Source organism: Oryzias melastigma, linkage group LG16, assembly GCF_002922805.2.
Source record: "Oryzias melastigma strain HK-1 linkage group LG16, ASM292280v2, whole genome shotgun sequence".
Classification (NCBI taxonomy): Eukaryota; Metazoa; Chordata; class Actinopteri; order Beloniformes; family Adrianichthyidae; genus Oryzias; species Oryzias melastigma.
In genome coordinates this window covers 29,535,045-29,554,028 of record NC_050527.1, presented here as the reverse complement: position 1 = coordinate 29,554,028, position 18,984 = coordinate 29,535,045, and the positions used below count along the sequence as shown (strand labels likewise).

General features: G+C 40.8%; 2 protein-coding genes across 4 annotated transcripts in view; one reads left to right on the top strand and one right to left on the bottom strand.

Moving 5' to 3' along the window:
* Nucleotides 1-1,376: 1,376 nt before the first annotated feature.
* On the top strand, nucleotides 1,377-7,121 carry si:ch211-79k12.2 (uncharacterized protein LOC568844 homolog). The gene is made up of 3 exons (XM_024263437.2): nucleotides 1,377-1,620; nucleotides 1,735-1,966; nucleotides 4,166-7,121. Exons 1-3 carry the CDS (start codon nucleotides 1,594-1,596, stop codon nucleotides 5,554-5,556), a joined length of 1,650 nt encoding a protein of 549 aa, XP_024119205.1. The 5' UTR covers nucleotides 1,377-1,593; the 3' UTR covers nucleotides 5,557-7,121.
* A 425-nt stretch (nucleotides 7,122-7,546) lies between these two features.
* Nucleotides 7,547-18,984, bottom strand: part of si:dkey-34d22.1 (discoidin, CUB and LCCL domain-containing protein 1) — a 19,097-nt gene continuing 7,659 nt past the window's right edge. For 2 of the 3 annotated variants that reach the window (XM_024263520.2, XM_024263518.2), the window contains exons 4-15: nucleotides 16,716-16,767; nucleotides 16,561-16,633; nucleotides 16,351-16,484; nucleotides 16,236-16,273; nucleotides 15,871-16,050; nucleotides 15,678-15,790; nucleotides 15,306-15,480; nucleotides 15,129-15,224; nucleotides 14,028-14,121; nucleotides 13,915-13,952; nucleotides 13,742-13,840; nucleotides 7,547-9,219 (exon numbers count right to left, since the gene is read on the bottom strand). In XM_024263520.2, the coding sequence (XP_024119288.1) occupies nucleotides 8,819-9,219; nucleotides 13,742-13,840; nucleotides 13,915-13,952; nucleotides 14,028-14,121; nucleotides 15,129-15,224; nucleotides 15,306-15,480; nucleotides 15,678-15,790; nucleotides 15,871-16,050; nucleotides 16,236-16,273; nucleotides 16,351-16,484; nucleotides 16,561-16,633; nucleotides 16,716-16,767 (1,493 nt within the window). In that variant the 3' untranslated portion in view covers nucleotides 7,547-8,818. The remainder of the gene's footprint in view (nucleotides 9,220-13,741; nucleotides 13,841-13,914; nucleotides 13,953-14,027; nucleotides 14,122-15,128; nucleotides 15,225-15,305; nucleotides 15,481-15,677; nucleotides 15,791-15,870; nucleotides 16,051-16,235; nucleotides 16,274-16,350; nucleotides 16,485-16,560; nucleotides 16,634-16,715; nucleotides 16,768-18,984) is intronic. The other variant, XM_024263519.2, reaches the window with a different exon arrangement.

Here is an 18,984-nt window from a genome sequence, read left to right as displayed (position 1 = left end):
CTGTAGCAAAAACAGAAGCTGGCCTCTAAATTTGCGTAAAAAATCCCATCCATCCATCCATCCATCTTCTTGACCGCTTCCTCCCTTTCGGGGTCGCGGGGGTGCCGGAGCCTATCCCGGCTGCTGATGGGGTACACCCTGGACAGGTCGCCAGTCTGTCTCAGGGCCTCAATCACACACACATTCACTCTCACATTCACACCTAGGGGCAATTTAGAGTCACCAATTAACCTATGAGGCATGTTTTTGGACGGTGGGAGGAAGCCGGAGTCCCCGGTGAAAACCCACGCATGCACGGGGAGAACATGCAAACTCCACACAGAAAGGTCCCAAATTCCCCAGCCGGGATTCGAACCGAGGCCTTCTTGCTGTGAGGCAAGAGCGCTAACCACTGCTCCACCGTGCAGCCCAGATTACTGAACCAAATAATGGAAATGCGGACATTTTCATATACAGACTTTGGTTAAAAAAAAACAAAACAACAATTGTCTTTTTACAGTGTGAAACCTCTAAATCGCAGACAATGATTTTATTTTGATATAAAATGTGTCACATTTGTTCATTTTTCATGTGTATCTTTATTTCCACACATTTACTTTTAATTAACATCTAAAATGTCAACTTTTGAACTCTTTCATTCCCATATCACTACCCTTCCACTTCTGTGTTTTATTTTAACTTTTATTTTAGCAGGTGAAAAACTCCGGATCTCTTTTTCAAGGTTGACCTGGCAAAGAGTTCAGCAGCACATACCTTAAATACTCTTACAAAATAAAACATAAGTATAAATTGAAAGATGATTTTACTATATTTACAATATAAAATTTAAAATTGAGGTGCATTAGAATGACAGTGATTTTTAAGAGGTAGTATAAGTAAACAGTTTAGTGCAGAGGGTATGAGCAGAATGATAAATGAATCAAAACGAAAGTATCCCTTTATAATATTGCAAAACAAAAAGTTTTCTGACATTCAATAACGTGAGGAGTGTTCTCCCATAATTTATTTTTGTATATTTGATCCTTTGAAAAGACTCCAAATCTAATGTTTCTATTTTTGTGATTTTAACTGTTATTAAAATTATTTCAATTATGGTTTATTCAATTCTCTTCTATTTCCTTTATTGCATTCTATCATTCAGTTTAGGACATTTTCAAAGATTTAAATAATTTTCTAAAGTAATAATAATAATGAAACTTAATGTTTAACAATACCTTGACATATCACAATTAATTTTCTGAACAAGTAAAAAGAAAAGTTTCTTTCAAAATACAAAAGTGACTCTAATATCCATTTCGTCAAGAAATTACAAAATGTGAAGTTTGCAGAATGAGAATATCACATTGTCTTCCATTTATTTGAGGTAAGGGTTAAACTGGGAACTAAGTCACGTGGTTTTAAAAACCCGGAAATAAAAATCTGTTGACGGGTTATGAGAATTGAGAAGTGTTTACATACATAAATATGTTTTTCGTGCGTGTATATTGGTCGTGTTAGGTCAACATGTGCTAACATGTAGGTTTTAATGGTCTTTGTTGTTCTAAATCGTAGTTTGTCATGAGGTTGGAAGAGTGAAGTCGTTTCTGCGCCTCCATGGACAAAGACAGGAGCGTCGACTTTGTAAGTAGCAGCTTCTGTAACGGTAACGCGCACGCGGGGCTGTTCCGGCCCGGTTCTCCGTCGCTCGCGCTCCCCTCTGTGGGTGCCTCTCTCACGCTCTCTGTCCCTCCGCAGCAGGCACCCTGCTCCTGGGTGGACATGCACCAGTTCATCGGGGACCTCCTCTCATCGGGAGCCCCCCCTAAAGGCCAGCCGGACGCCCGGAACGCGGCGTGGGGGCTGAAGGCGTCCTCACTCGAACCGCTCCAGTCCTTCAGACCGGCGCCGGACAAGAGGGACGCCGCCCCGGGAGCGCGGCTGCATCCGGGGGCGCCGCAGAGGAGAGGCCCGGACACGAGCAGGGAAGGTAGGAGCTTCAGCAGAGCAACACCTGGAACTGAGAGTGTGAAAACATTGGGCTGCTTCCCGACTCTTTTGGTCATTTTGATGGTTTTAAATACGAATCTATATTTATGTTTATTAAAATATAGAGGAAAATAGTTGTTGTGCATGTAACTTCTAATCTGCATTATATTACTTTTTGGCTAAAAGTAATCCCTTATCTTGCAATGTAATACATTACAGGTATCACTTTTAAGGTCTTTTTCATCAAATATGTAAAAGCAGATAACTATTTTAGTTTTAGCAAATATTATCATTATTTCTTTGATAAAGTTTAGTCAGTTCATTTCATACAAATGAAAATATTGCTTTACTTTGAAAAGAAGAAACGATAAAACAAACAGGATAGCAGAAACCTGTGTGCTACAAAAAAACCCGGTTTGAAAACAGAATAGAATACAATTGAATTTTTATTTCAAACTTGAGACCTGAATGTCAACACCATAAAAAAAACAGAAAAATAAAAAAGTAAAGCCAAGCAATACAATTAGAAATCAGAAATCCCTCTTTTATTATTGTTGCACAATGGAGATTGTGATGCAACCAAATTGTGAATCTCTAGTTCTCCAAATTAAGTTTGTTAATTTGATTTAATTCAATTCAGTTAAAGATAAAATAAATTAAAATGCTTTAAATGATTGGCAGCAAACAACAAAATAAAAAAATGCTTTGGATTAAAACAAATTTTCTTTCAAGTTTCTTAGTTTCTACAAGAAGTGTAAGTGTTAGTGTTAAATATCAGTTGTGTTCACTTTTTCAGTTCAGATAAACTGTAACTCATACTATTTTAAGTTAAGCAGTATAAATCAATATATTTGCATGGGTGTTTAGATTAAACCCAGTATTATTAAAAACTTTATTTTTGTTAAATCTGGCTAATTTTATTGGCTTTTTTTCAAGTACCGGTAATAAGAATAATTATTCAAAACCTAAAAATGGTTATTCAGTGTATTTATCATTTAACCATTTTTTTAAAGCATCTTTTCTTGTAATATGAGGTTTTGCTTTTACTTGCTTTTTAAACTTTTACGGACTAGAGACATTTGGTCGGCTTTAGGTGAACCAAAGTTAGTTTCCCCTGATAATCCAGAACAAATTTTCAGTCTGAATTCACCCAAGCTGATCCTGGTCCGGGACAGGGAAAGTGGATCAGGAAATCAGACGGAACTCCGGTTCCCTCTGAACACACTCTATGCTCAGAGTGGAACAACTGCACCAAAACAGCCACCATAGCCAGGTATAAAGAGTTGTGGAGCAACAAATTCAGCCACTCATTGAAATGAAGCTCATTAAACCGTTTTCAACATCATATAGATCGCTTCTCACACTATTTTCCTGATAATCTATTTTTCATGAACACTTATCAGCATTCCTTCTTAGCCATATTCTCCTCAGTAACCACCTTGCATCACGCCTCCACTGTACCAAAGTGGGCGTAAAAAGTTCCAGACGGGGATACAGACATTCAAAATTGGTCTGTGAAATCTAAAGTTTGAATAAGTGAACTATCCTGATAAGGATTGCAAAGTGTAAGTCTTCCATTATTCTTTCTCTTGTTGCTTTTCTCCGCCCTCGTAATTCCTGGCCAATGACTGAAGAGATCTTTGGTCACATGGTTTTGTTTATAAGCTAGGAACGCAAGGTTCAGGACTCAATCCAGACCAAGTTAAGATGACTCGGTCTGGACTAACAAACTTTTCCAGTCTGAATACACTTTGGTGTCGGTGTCTATTCATTTTAATTTTATTTTTTGTAAATTCAGCATAAAGTGTGTTTCTTAAATTATTATTTCGTTAATTATTTTAGCTTCATCCGTTATCATTCACATATGCATGTTTTAATTTTTTTTTAATTTAGTCATTATTTTATTTCAAGTAATTTCAGCAGTAAAAAAGTTAAAATTCAATAATATTTTTAATATATTTTTTGTAGTTTTAGCATTTAACAGTTATGCGAGCAATTTTATTTATTTTCAGCTCTTGCAATGGATCTTTTTGCATTCATTATAAATTTCTTTAACCTTTAATGAAACATGTTGGTTGAAAGTAGAACATTTAGTTTTATATGCTTTACAGCATCTTCAGCCATCAGCATTCATACATGCATTTTTGCAGAAAATGCCATATTATCTTATGATACGCGTCTTCCTCTTCCTCTTGTGCAGATTTGCGTCACACCTGTACATGTCCCAGCTGCCCGTACTCCAGCTCCGCCTCATCCAGGCACATGCTGCAGTCGGAGTCGACATGCCAACCCAAAGACCTCAGCATCAGCATGTGCGTACCGGACACCACCGTTCCCGCCAGCAGCTCAAGGTCGGAGCTCAAGTCCAGTGAAACCAGCCCGTCCCAGGTGGAGGATGCAGACAGAGGAACTCAGAGTGACCAGCTAAACTCCAGCACTCCTCCTTCCAGGGCGTCCTCCAGCTCTTTATCCCATCTCTCCATGTTCCCGTCTTTCTGCTGTCACAGAGGCCTCAGGACCTGCTCTGGGGTTCTGGGGGGTCAAGAAGGCACAGCCCCCCCCTTTTCCCACACCCATCATCACTTCCATCACCACCACTGTGCCTTGACATCCTGCTTGCCCTGCCCTCAGCTTTCCGCCCCTCTCCCCTGTTTGTCCTGCCCCTGCTCCTTCGGCCACTCCCGGCACAAGCAGGCGGAGCCGCAGGAGGAGAGGGGGCGGCGGCTTGTGACGCCGCATCCCTGCATGCACTGCACGGCCTCTTTTTCCCGACCATCGCAGCTGCTGCAGCACCAGCGCTCGGAGCACGCCCACAAACCTCCCGGCTTCCTCTGCACAGAGTGTGGGCGGGCCTTCAACTCCCACAGCAACCTGCGCATTCACCTCAACGTGCACACCGGCGCCCGGCCGTACAGCTGCCCCGACTGCGGGAAGAGCTTCAGCCAGTCAGGAGCTCTGAAGATCCACAGGCGGACGCACACGGGCGAAAGGCCGTATTCGTGCAGCTTCTGCGACCGGGGGTTCCCCAATCTGGCAGGCGTCCGGGCTCACCAGAGAATCCACACGGGGGAGAAGCCCTACCGCTGTGGCCACTGTGGAAAGTGCTTCACCCAGTCAGGAGCGCTGAAGATCCACATCCGCATTCACACCGGGGAGAGACCCTTCCTCTGCAGCCTCTGCGGAAAGGCCTTCTCGAACCGCTCCGGAATCCGCTTCCACCATCGGACCGTCCACGGGCTGACGGAGGAACACACCGGGGAGTCGGGGGGGACTGCCTGCTCCCCCGGGCGCCCGAGGACCACACACAACCGGCCAGACATCTCCGTCTCCCACACGGCTCCTCTGGGGTCCTCACAGACGATCGCTCATCCAGGCTCCGCCCCCATCAGTGATGCTGAGAGCAGATTGCCTGGAGAGGGAGGCAGCAGGCGCAAAGCAGGACTCCTGTACGCATGTGAGGACTGTGGGCTGCGTTTCAAAGATGCCCCCTCCAGGAACAGACACCAGACTCTGGAGCACTACTCCCATGAGAGGAGGGAGGAGGAGGAGGAGGAGCAGAGGGAGGAGTTCAGCCCCAGAGAGGCAGTCTGAGAGTCTCAGTGATCTGTAATCGCTCAGGTCGGATTAGTTGACAGACAATCAGAACGCCATGTGACACCTGTTGATGACATCATCCGCGCCCGTAGTGCAATTACGCGCAAATCACATCATTTAACCTGAAGTTATTTCTGGAGTAAGCGATGATGGAGCAAACTGTCCAGAAACATGTTTTTAATACTGCAGATGATAAATGAAGAAGTTAGTAAAATATTGAACTTCACACACAGACATAACTAGACAGAAAATAGAGCAAGTTACTGGAAAGATGATCTTGATCTCATTTAGATATATCTCATATCTTACACTAGAGCAGGGGTCTGCAACCTGCGGCTCCAGAGCCACGTTTGGCTCTTTTATCCCTCCATCTCTAGTTGGAGAAAAATACAAAGCATTTAGTTTAAGAAAGTAACTGTAAAGGAAATTAGAAAAAAATAAAATGACTTATCACTCTGTGATCCTCCAAAGCACAGAAGCCATAGTGGGTTGATTACCAAGAACTAATCATTTTTAAAGTTAATTTTAATTTTAGATATTTACGTTTATGAATTTCTGGCTAAGAAGCACCACTAACATTTAAAAATCTGTTTTTCATTGATGAATTTAGACTAGATACCACTAGATTTGCTCCATTGAGATGACACAGGAAGTCTTTTATTTTGAAAGAAAGCCTTGTGAACCTCTAAGAAATAAGCTGTTGTTTCATATTTGGGGGAAAAAACTATTTTCTGTTAAAGTTTGTTTTATGCCAAAAAATAATAGTTTTATTTCTCATAAAAATAACAAAAACATAAATAAAAAGTCTTACTTTTCTAAAGGATGTAAGGCTCCTACTGGGTTGTGATCAGTGAGAAATCAACCCAAATGGCTCTTTAGGTGTTAAAGGCTGCAGACCCCTGCACTAGAGAATACAATTAGACAGTTTTTGTTTTTTGTCTCTGCATTCATTGCCTGCTTCTATTTAGTGGACAAACGCACCACTTCCTCTTCTGCCTCGTCATGTATCTTTATGCTTACAGAGACCGCAAGTGTATGATCTAGATCAGGAGTTTGTAACCTTTAACACGAAAAGAGACGCTTGGTCTAGTTTCTTACTGACCAGAACCTATGAGAGCCACAAAGTCCCACTTTATTGTTTAAAAAATGCACAATATTTATGTTTTTTTTTTTAGCAATTAATCATTTATTTATACATTTAGTTTTTAAATATTACAATAATTGAATTACAACAGACTCTATATGTTTCTATGTATAATAGTTATAACTTTTGACAGCAGCACACACTAGTCCCTTTCAAAATAAAGCCCAGGCTGCATCAAAAAAGGGCAGCAGCTTTACCTGAATTGAAGATACAAGATGTTTTTTATCGTTAGGACTTTTGTGTGCTCTTTTCCTTTAACTCTCCAAACTGTACAGTATTTTAGCAGAATCTACTTATTAAAAAGAAACTCAAACATTTAGAATAAACTGAGCTTTTTATTGTCATTCTTTAAGATGTGAGGCACAAAACACACAACTCTAAATCATTGTCAGACATTTTAAACTGTGTTTGTTCAAAACTTTAACCACTTTACTGTAATTTACCAAAATAAATAAAAAAAACCTTTTAGAGACTTTTATTTGGCTAATTATACGTTTAAAATACATATTTAAAGAAATTATTATATTAATTCTGACAGTAAATAAAACTGTTTTTTATTTAGTTGTTTGACATGTTGAAAATCTAAACAGAAATGACAAAACTTAAATAACTAATCTCTCACTGATTTAATCATTAGCATTTTTGTTAAAGCTAAAGAGCCACAGGTTGTACATCCCTGATCTAGATGTTCATGCTAAAAATAAACGCTGGATACGATCACGTTGCTTGAAAAGTATAAACTCCACTGAGAAGGTCATGGCAGCGATTGTGGATATGGTTGCTGATTGCTGATAAAACTGGCTTTAAACTCTACAGTAAATATAAACACAAACATCTGTAATGTTTGTAGCATCTTATCAGTCATTTGAGATTTTTTTTTTTTTGAGTCCTTGTATTGAAAGCACCTGCTGGTATTTGTCATAACACAAACGCATTAAGTACTCACTCCAATCGTCTTTTGATTGATTTTAAAAGTGTTTCCAGGTGGTCTTTTAATTATGATTATGCCGTTTTAAGCTAAAATCAAGTTTTAATTTCTGCAGAGTGGCAGTAGTTCATTAAAAATTCCCTTCTGGGTTGTGGGTGGGACCAACAACCCCCATCTAAAATTAGCGGTGCAACAAAAAATCTTTTGGAGCTTTCCAGTTGTGCAATTTTTGAGCCAGATTCCAGCTCAGACATGAATTAATTTGTCTGCAAGTGAGTATTTTCTGAGGCACAAATACAATCTTTTTCAAACTTCAATTTTTCATCTGCTCCTGAGTCACTATGATTTAAATAAATAATTCCAATTTTAAGCAAAATTTTCATTGTATATGTTCTCCATCATCAGGAAAATGTCACAAGAACCTGTTAAAAACACAATTTTCATTGGGTCTTAAATGCCACAATAAGAAATGTTTTGACGGTTTGCTTCAGTCCCACACAAACCAAACACAGAACTTTATCAAAGGCGGTTTTATTGTGCCGCCTTCTCCTGGTTTTCTCCCAGGTCTCCTTTAGCTGCGTAGTCCAGCAGACTGTGAAACAGCGTATCATTTTATTATGAAAACATATAAAAGAGTCTTTCGCTGACAGGTTTGTGATCATCTGTGAAAAAGGAAAGCTCTTTTCTCACATTTCTCTCTTGTTCTGTGTTACAGTCTCAGCTATTGTAATAGATTTTTTTAGTTTCAGTTTGTTACAAGACAGATCTTAGTTAGAAAAATAAATCTCAACAGAGCCATCTAGTGGTCAAATGTTATCATAGCACTCCTCTGTTACAGTGTACCACTTTAAAAATAGTCAAACATAGTGGATGTGTTATATTGTTAAATAAACAAATACATTTATACATCTATGTTTTTTCAAAAGTGCAAGTTGTGATTAAACATTTCATCAGTGGTAGAAATGTCTACGTCCGTAACTGTTCATCTTCTTGTTTATCGTTGTAAACAGAAGTACAGTAACCTGGAGGGAAACGCTTGAGTCCTCGGGGCTCCAGATTCTCCAGTGTTCTGAGTGATACCATCCAGCAGTGTGTGAACACATCAGACACTGTCGAGTCAGCAGTGCAGAGTGGACCACACCGTGGTCCAAACACACACACTGAAGGTCTTTTTTATGTGTCTGAGCTCACAAAGGCTCCTCATATGTGTGTCTCTGGAGTAAAACGTCACTTGCTTTTGGTTCTGCATACACCACGCTGGCGGGTCGAGGACCACAGGCATTTGCAGCAGGAGTGCAGTAACCATTGAACAGCTGGCGGTGTGAGGGACAGTCGTACTGGCTGTGGTTGGGGGCTGCCCTCACACCTGTAGACGGGATGGGGGGTCCGTGTCTGGGCTCGGAGGACAGCTCGCTGAAGGGAGTGGCGTATTCCGGCTCTGGGGGAAGCGGCTCGGCGTACTCTGGAAGGCCGCCAGGGGTGTCGTAATGCACGCTGGTGAAAGGGGCGGTGTATTCTTCACCGGAGGACGGCCGAAACGTTGAACCAAGTTTATGTCCAGCAGCTGCAAGAGCAGGTGCAGCGTAGTCTGGAAAAGGAACCAAAAGCACAGATTTAGGACTCAGAGACACAAGGAGTTCAAATATCCTGCACTAATATTGATGTCCTTTAAAGTCCCCCAGTTCTGAACTCAAAAAACATGATTTTCATTGGTGGAGGACTTTAAGCCTAAAGATACTTTCACACCAGCCTCGCAACGCGCGTTCAAGCAACTACTTTCAATGAAAATTCTATGTGTTCACATGTGGGTTTGCAGATTTTTAAGAGCGTTTTGGGGCTCTACGTAAAAATGCGCATCCATTGAGCATGTTGAAAGCTAAACCAGGTCAACTCTGACCATTCAGGGACTCAGAATTTAGTGCCAATCATTTGAAAATTGATCACAGAGGAGAAATTAATAATTTTGGTTTGTATCTGGCTGGAATTCTACAAAACCAAGGTTTTCATATATCGTAATAGATCTGTGAGAGAATAGGCCTGGAGCGAGATTCATGAGATTTCGCTGCAAGCCTCCTCTAACTGTAGTTGGCGGACATAAGCTAGTAGCGACAGTTCTGTGCACTATTTGCGTTAGAATTTAGGAGATTATGACAAAAAGAGTGTAGTTTACGACGACATCCTGCAGGGGTCAGTAATGAGTAAGTACTTGCACATTAGAAAGGGCTAGACTGCTGGGTAACTGGATCACCTGTATGTCATAAGTGGGTGTAACTTACAAATACTTCATGATAAACTGATCACACAAGTGACAATGGTATGTTCCATTTTCATGACATCCCTTTCTACGACCGTCTATGGGCCCGGACGGGTCAACGCCTGCACAGGTGCACGTGACTAAGGCTTTAGATCAGACTTCCCCGACCTCTTGGTTGCAAACTACTAGAGGTTTGTGTGTCACTAAATTATAACTGCTGTGTCATGACAACAGACAGAAGTCCTGAACCTGTGACTCAGCAGGAAACATTAACAAACACACAAGGACCCACAGCTTTTTGGAGTGCAGAAGCTGACACGCCTAACTCTCTCTGTGTCACCTTCAACCACCAGACACTCACACCAACCTGCTGGGATTCAGACAGCACGATGCAGACACAGTTTCTTTCTCATCAACACATTGAGCGGCTTTATCTGAAAGTTCACGGTCTTCATATTCTTATCTCAGCTGTTTACAGTAGTCAGCAGCTGACATTCCTCAGTCACACTGAAAAGTGAAGAATTTACAAATGCTCTGCTGTCTTCTACACAACTTTAAATCACCTAAAATCTCTTTGTATCCTTAGAAAATGAAAGAAAGAAATGCTGGTAAATACAATTGTGTTCAGAGAGGTGTTTGTATAAAAATATGGATCACAATCACACATTAAACCAAGATTACATTTAACCTCAAAGATTTGATGGTTAAAGAATTGTCCTGTTGGGTCTTAAATCAGATTTTAAAAAAGCCTCAGATGATTCATTCTTGAAATGTGAACGAAGATTTATGTTAGGCATCAGTTTGATCCAGCCTGAAACACCCATCAGAGCCTCACAGCTGACTCCAGAACACACACAGAGGTCAAAGGTTGACTCTTGACTGTTGGTTCTGTGGCTGCAGACCCGTCCTCCACAGCTTCTCAGGTGTTTGTGCTTCTTTTCAATCATCTTTCCAGACATTTTGGTTTGTTCTTACACAACTTTACAAACCACCTACTAAGGAATCGTCAGAGAATCCCTTCCACCATTCAAGGCTTTGGGCTAGTTCCAGCGAGAGCAGACACGCTGGAGCCTCACAGCCTGAAAAACAACAGATCGGCCCTGTGCAGGAGCCTTCACATACCTGCTTGAGAAACACCCACACACACACTGATGCTGGAATTCACAGGTTTTGTACTTTATGCCATTCAGAGAGGGCGAAAACAAACACTCTGACACTAGGAGCTCATGCAAAATAAACTGTAAAATTAAAATCTATCTAAGAAAGGGAGCTCTAGATACCAATAACACATTAGCTTCTACCAACAAGCTTCATCCCCTTCAGGACAATGATCCATAGCAGATATGAACTTCATCTATAACTGATATGGAACATGTATTTGTGTAATAGTGCAGAAAATAAGAATTTGGTCAATAACAAAAGTTCACTTCAATACTTTGCAATATAACTGGTTGTCAATGACAGGAATCAAAGCTTTCCTGTACAATTTCCCCAGGTTTGCTCTGTAAGGTGCTGTTTTGGTCCATTCCTCCATGCAGATCTTCTCAAGAGCCGTTATGTTTCAAGGCTGCAACAGACTTTCAACTCACTCCAAAGATTCTCTATTGGACTGAGGTTCAGAGACTGATTAGACCACTACAGAACCTTGAAATGTGTTCTATACAGCCACTTTTTGTTGCCATGGCGATGTGTTTGAGCCCATTGTCCTGCTGAAGGATTCGGCCATGTTTACTCCTCAGTGGTCCTACTTATGGAAGAAGGTTTTAGTCCAAAATCTCACTATCCATCACTCCCTACATTCATTCGATACAGATCAGCTGTCCTGTTACCTTTGAAGAAAAGCAACCCCAAACCATGATGCTTCCACCCCCATGCTTCACAGTGGGGTGGATGGATGGCATTATTCTTCCTCCAAACATTTAACCAAAGAAATCCATTTCTCATGTGATCACATCAAATTCTCCCTTGGATCATACAGATGGTTTCTGGGTAACTTTAGACATGTGCTGCCTTAAACCTTTTTGTTTTATTACATTCCACCTCTCTCATAGTGTTTATATGATGAACTTTACAGACTTCTAATCGCTTTATAGAGAGCAACTTGCAGTATCAGGGACTGAAAAATACTTTGGTGTAAATGTGAAGTCAAATGTGTTTTCTAATGTCTAACCCTCCCCATTTTTCTTGTAAGAATGTAACAGACCATCAAACTGATAGAATCTGTCTATATGGTGCTTGCTCCAGCAGACCATGCAATGCTCAAAAGATGTTGTCTAAGGAAACAGTGACAACAGTGTCATTGTTTTTCATGGCTCCAAGATTTTGGCCCTTTCGTTAAGCAGTAAAGACTTTACCAAAAGACAAAAGAGTAAATTCTAACCCAGAAAAAAGTATGTCTGAAATACTTTAGTTACTGCATAATTCAGCTTTAATCTTACTGAGAATATCTGTCACTTTTAATCCAAACAAATGATCTTATAAGAGTTTGTCAGAAACCAAAGTAAAGACATTTTAATGAAACATTCTTTGAATAAAATTCTCATTGCTTTTGGATTAATGACGGATGTCTGAGTGAAGGGCTGCATTACTGCAAGAGCCAAGTTGTGACTAGAGAGCAAGGGGGGGATTGGCTGGGCAGCCTTTATCCAGCTCCAATTATAGCCCCCCCCCCCTTCAGAAAGGCTTCACAAACCAAAGAAAGGAGTGCTTATACTGTGACGGCGTGATGGGCTCAGTCAGGGGGAAGAATGGATGGCCTGGGGGGAGAGCTGTCAGGCCTGCCATGAGCTGTTTAGCCACACACAGGAAAAACTACGATCTAGAACTGTCCCATCATTTTAGTTTGATTAATATCAGAGAAAACGTATCTTATAGAACTATTTGGTTATGGAGAAAATGTGTCGTTCTGTGAGGACTTGTGCACGTTTTTATGCTACTTGGAATCGATTCTTAACCTTTATTGGGAACTTACATGTTACTACTGTTGGAATCATTTGTGACTGACCCATAGACACTTTTAGATTGAATATATTTTCTATAATATGCAGTTTAAAAGATTTCACACTGGATTTGGGCGTCAAATTTGCATCTGCCACCTCTCTTTGATGATTTACTGCTTGACACCTTTACACCCTGGTCGCGGAGGAACTTTTTTCTGAGCTCTATTCATTGCCTTGTGGAAAAAACATGGATGATGTTGAGTGAGTATCTTGGGTTTATATGTTTCGGAGAGCTCTACAGAGACGCCAGCAAGCATTATCGTTGTGCCCAGGTTCACCAGATCGTTCAGAGTCTCTCCCAGTGTGGTGTGCTCCACTCTTGTAGCGAGTAAAGTACACCACCATATGGTCCAGCACAGCGAGCTCCACTGCCCAGAGACCGCCAGCCTGGGCAGGAGACCTCCACTAGACCCTCATTAGCTGTCCCCTGGGCTGGCTAGTGTAGCGGGCGCTACACTGTAGCAGCTCCATGGGCTGGCAACCTGTCCAGGTGTATCCCACCTTCACCCACAGTAACCAGGACAGTCTCTGGCAACCCCGCGGTTCCAGCAGGTTAAGGAAATGGATGGAAGTTCACAAAGAAAATCCCTCCATTGAGCAGGATTGGATTTATTTTTCTACTCTTTGATCAAGTCACTGAAAACTGCAAGACCTCAGATCGCGTCTGTACATTGACTTAATATTGAAACTTGACGCCCCTCCCACACGAATCACGTCCGTTGTGACTGCACTATTACAGCAGTATGAGGAGCGGAGGGTGAGAACAGATTATATTTTAAGTTCTCTGCGCATTGTTACATCTCTATCTTTTATCCCTTTTTTCAAAATAAAAGAAAATGTATGTTTATTGGGCTCACCGTTTAGAGGAGGGGTAGGAAGAGCATCATGAACATTTCGCTGAAGTGGGTAGACAAGCTCTGACGCCGGACAGGAGAGACTCTTAATGCTGTGACAGCCTGATGGACAAAAACAAACAACAAAGAGTTTTAACTTTTGGAGAGAAAAACCACAAACACTACTTTTGACTCACCTGAGGGTATGGTGAACTTCATCTGAGCGTCTTTTTTCCTGTGTGGTGAAAAGAAAAAAGATCTTCGGCAAATCGTGTATAAACAACAACAAAAACAGACTAATGTAGTGTACCTTCTTTTGAACCAAATTCCAGCCACCATGAAGCTTCCACACACGATGAGTCCCAGGACCACTCCCACCACCACCATGAGGGGCTGACTGGAGTCTGCAAGAGAGAGAGCCTGTGTGAGGAGCAACCCGACCCGCCTGATATCCAGGGGTTTTTGTGCCACCACATTCCAAACAAAAGGCAAGAGTTTTGAGATCAAAATTTCCTAAATTTGGAAAAAAATGTTTTTTGAGTAAAACTTTTAAATTTGCAAATTAAAATATTAAATATTTACTTTCAAAATGTTTTTTTGCTTTAAAAAAATATATGAATCAAAGATAAGTAGAAAGTGAGATGAGACACAACACATCTAAGACCATTTGTATTGCAAATGCAAAAATATCTTTTGAAAGCAAAAAAATAAAAAATAAATTGAAAGCAAAAAGTTTTTGAAAGCAACAAAACATTTTTGAAAGCCAAAAAAATCTTTTAAAAGCAAAAAAATTTTAAAGCAAAAGAGTTTTTGAAAGCAAAAAAAAAAAGCATTTTTTAAAAAGCGAAAAAGGCTTTTGAAAGCAAAACGTTTTTTTTAAAAAAGGGAAAAAAAAGTTTTGAAAGCAAAAAAAAAAATTAAAAGCAAAATTTTTTTGATAGCAGCAAAACATTTTTGAAAGCTAAAAAAGCTTTTAAAGGCAAAAAAAATTAAATCAAAAAAGAGTTTTTGAAAGCAAAAAAACACATTTTTTTTAAAAAGCGAAAAAGGTTTTTGAAAGCAAAACGTTCTTTTTTAAAAAGGGGAAAAAAGTTTTTGAAAGCAACGAAACATTTTTGAAAGCCAAAAAAAGCTTTTAAAAGCAAAAAAAGTTTTTTAAAGCAAAAAAAGTTTTTGAAAGCAAAGGAAAAAAATTAAGCAAAACAAGTTTTTTCAAAGCAAAAAGTTTTTGAAAGCAAAAAAAAAGTTATTGAAAGCAAATATTTAATATTTTCATTTGCAAACTATTAAGTTTTATTATTAAAACCTTACATTTGTTTTCCAATTAAGCACATTTTTATCTCAAATCTGTCACTTATGCTTGAACTATGGTGGCACAAAAATCCCTTCACAGTCTGAAGCTCAAACTTACTTTGTGTTGTTTCCATTAACACGGGGACTTCTGAGGGACTGGGAGACGAGTGAGGCTGCTTGGTTTCCATGTTCACCTTGACAGGTGGAGATTCTGCTGCAAAAACGTAAACAACATCTGAGAAAATCTGCCAAGTAAATGTTTACTCTGAGTGAAGCCGAAGCGGCTCATGCTGACCCTCAGATGTCCGTCTCCTGGGAGCTGTCTTTGCTGTAGGACAGCCCAAAACCTGGACCGTTGCTGATGCTCGCTCCTGCCAGCGTATCGGCTGTAGCCGAACAAATCGAGCTACCACGGCAGGAAACAGGCTGTTCAGCACCCGGAGGTGGCCCTCCTTGTAGGCCGAAAACACCTAGAAGCCACAATGTTATTGACTCAGTGAACTCTGCAGGTTTTATGTCAACAAAGGGCAGACGTTCAGGGTCTCTAGGAGACGTCTCCAACAAGAACATAAAACTACAGCAGAGGGAGGCCGGAGCAGGGAAGTATTTACACAAAGAGGCTAACCCTGCACAGATCTCAAGAAAAGTCCATGTCTGCAACACCCACCTTCTTGTCTCTGCTCAGACCCCCCCTGTAAGGCTTCCAGTTCCTTCTATCCTTGCTAAAATAGAGGCTGAATGACTCGATGTAGGACTCTGGTGAGCCTGTAGTTATTATTCCTGAAAGGGGAAGAAGAAACTTTGTAATCTACAGTTTATTTAGTACAAATCAAATAAAACCTAATAATAATTCCTTCAACCTGTGACATTGCTTCTGTCGAGGAGCTCTATTTCCAGCCAGGGGTTGGGGTCGCTGCTGTCTGCCGTCCAGAGCAGGAAGTCCACGTTTTTGGAGGATGGGAACGTTCTGTCCTTTTGATTGTCTTTGTCCCAGAAAGATGAGGCATTGAGCCCAGAGACAGGCAGGATGCTGTTACAGTCTGTTAGGAGACAGAGGGAGGCATGAAAGAGGCCCTTTATGTTGCTGCCTTATTTAATATACCAGCTGTGAACCACGTGCATCAAGAAACACCACGAGACTTATAGCTCCCGTTGGGAAACATCCGAGCTCCACAGATGAGGAGCAGAAACGTAAATCAATCGTGGTGCTGCAGTCATTTCGTACCTTGGATAAAAAGCAGCTTCTTCTCAGACAGCGAGCCCCTGTCAAAACAGCACCAGATCAAACCAGCTGCACACAGAAGACTGGAAGATCTCACCGCCACCACGCTGCAACTCACATCTTAGAAAGGATCCCATTGGAGAAAGCAGATTCATATAGAGTGAGGCTTCTGTCTCGAGTGACAGCGATGCGGCCCCCCGCGCCGTCAGACGTGGCTCCGGCGTGCACGGCGGACTTGCACAGGACGGAAGTCTGCAGCAAAGAGCAGAGGAGTCGTCAGGCCTTTGATCCAAGAGGAAATCGGGAAAATGAAACGCACTGAGCTTACATCTCTGTAACCCAGCTCAGAGGTCCCCCACACGTCCCCCGCGACACTCCTGCATCCAGCGGGGCAGTAGAGGCTGAGGAGCAGAACAACCACATGTGACAAATGCTTCACTGAGACCTGCACTTCTTCAGGAGATGGAAACGATAAATACTTACCTCAAGTGCTGAGTGCTAAAATGAGATCCTCGTTGTAAACATGAGATAAGGTCTGAAAAGAAGAAGACAGACTAAAAGTGGATTGACTTAATCAGTTAGGAATCTTGTCTGTCGGGTTTACAAATAACCCCCAGCACGTTTAATTGACCTGAACAACCACAGACTCAGAGGTGGGCTGTCAATGTGTGTCTGAACCTTCACACACAGATTCAGAGAAGTGATGCTCTTCCTGTGATCAGTTTGTGTTCAGCTCAGACTCCAGTAAAGTGGAATACATTTCAGATGAGCTCATTCAGAAAGAAAGGTCTAATCTGTAATTACAGATTTCCCCTCAGACCAAACAAGTCTCTTCTGAATTGAGATCTTACAATAAGACAAACCTTATTTTTCTAAGAGAACTTCTTAACAAATTTAAGCAGTAAAATCAGTAAAGTTAACTGCTAAGCTACGTACACACCGGGTATTTGATATGAGTTCAATAAAGCGGGTTCTTGAACGTGCCTATAGCCCACAGTGTTCACGCTGGACGAGCAGGAAGGGGCTTTCTTTTTCTTTGGAGCGAATTATATGGCATTATTTATTAGTCAAAATTCAATGCATAAACAAGACATTTCCAAGCACATATCAAACATTCTTCGCGGACAAATTAGACACCCGCAAGCTCCTGTGCACTCGTGTTTAATCCTCCCAAGAGCAGAAAAAGTCATTGCGGGACAGGGACTGTCTGCCTCCGAATGCTTGAGCTGATCCTCAGGCACGAGTGATGTGTGCCCGCCAGCAGAATCAGAATCAGTGAGTGCGCACATGTGCAACATTTTGACAAATGCGCTCGCAGGAGTTTCTTTTTAATACGCAAGTGGAATTGACTTTTGACAATTGGGGGTGGAGACAAACTGTGCAGGCTTTCTTCAGATTGGTCTATTTAAAAAAAAACAAAAAAACTTAAAACTACAATATATATATTGAATTTTTTATTGTTACTGTTTTAATTTAGTTTACTGGTAAACAAGCTGCCAGAATGATTCATCACTGGCTAAATGCAGCGGCATTTAAAAGAAGTCACTAAATGTGGTGTAGATTTTAAAACTTCTCAAAACATCTTTATTTCCAAAGTCTTAGCTGTTCTTTAAAGTCAGATATGACATACGTAGTTATGCCATTGTCCCAACAATGTTCCGGCATGGCATGTACATATTCCTCTGCAAACCTAAACTTTAAATAGACCAATCAAAAGAAAGCCAATGCAGCCCCCAGTTTTCAAGTCAATCCCACTTGCGTGGTGAAAAGTAGCTCACGTGGCAAAATGTTGCACACGCTCATTGAGATTCTGCTAGTGCGCGCGCATCACTCGTGCCCGAGGACCATCTCACGCAGAGGTAGGCGGTCTCTCTTCTGTGATTATTTTTTCTTCTCGCGGGGGAACAAACACGAGCGCACAGGAGCAGGGAAGCGCAAGCGGGTGTTTGAATTGTCCGCGAGGAATGTTTGATACGTGCATGGAGATGTCTTATTTATGCGTGGAGTTTTGACTAATAAATAATGCCTTAGAAATGTTGAAGCTCGCAACTCTTGCTCCAGGCCTTTTTTTTCACAGCTCTATTTCAATATATATTTCAATATTTAAATATGTGAAAGACTTGGTGTCATAGAATTCCGTCCGGACACAAACCAAAATTATTATTTTAACAAAAGTTGGCACTTCAGTGAATTAAAAGAGACACAATCCATACATCAAATCCAATCAAATCAAATCCAAGTCCCTGATTTGTCAAAGTTCAACCTGGTTTTACTGGCAAAATGTGTTCAATGGGTGCATATTTTGTACATAGAGCCTAAAATCGGTTCTATGAGCTTGTGTAGCTTCACATGAGTGAGAGTTTTCACTGAAGTGTCAAAGGCAGTGTGAATGCAACTTTAGAAACGATTACAAATGAATGAATCTTCATAACACCATCAGCATACCAAGGTGCTTTACCATAAAAAGAGAGATCAAATGAAAAATAAAAATTACACAAGACAATAAAATAGATAAAGAACAAATAAAAAATAATGAATAAAACTATTGAGTATTAAAAATTATTCTAAAAAAATGAGTCTTAATTTGAAGTTTTTATGTCTTTCATTATCTACAATTCTGGAGGGATATTATTCCATAACAGGAAACAATAATCCAACACAGAAAAATAAAATGCTTTTTAATTTTTTTTAATCTGAAGACATTAAAACAGTTGAATCGGTTCTGCCTCTCTAACCTCGTCCCCCCACTCAG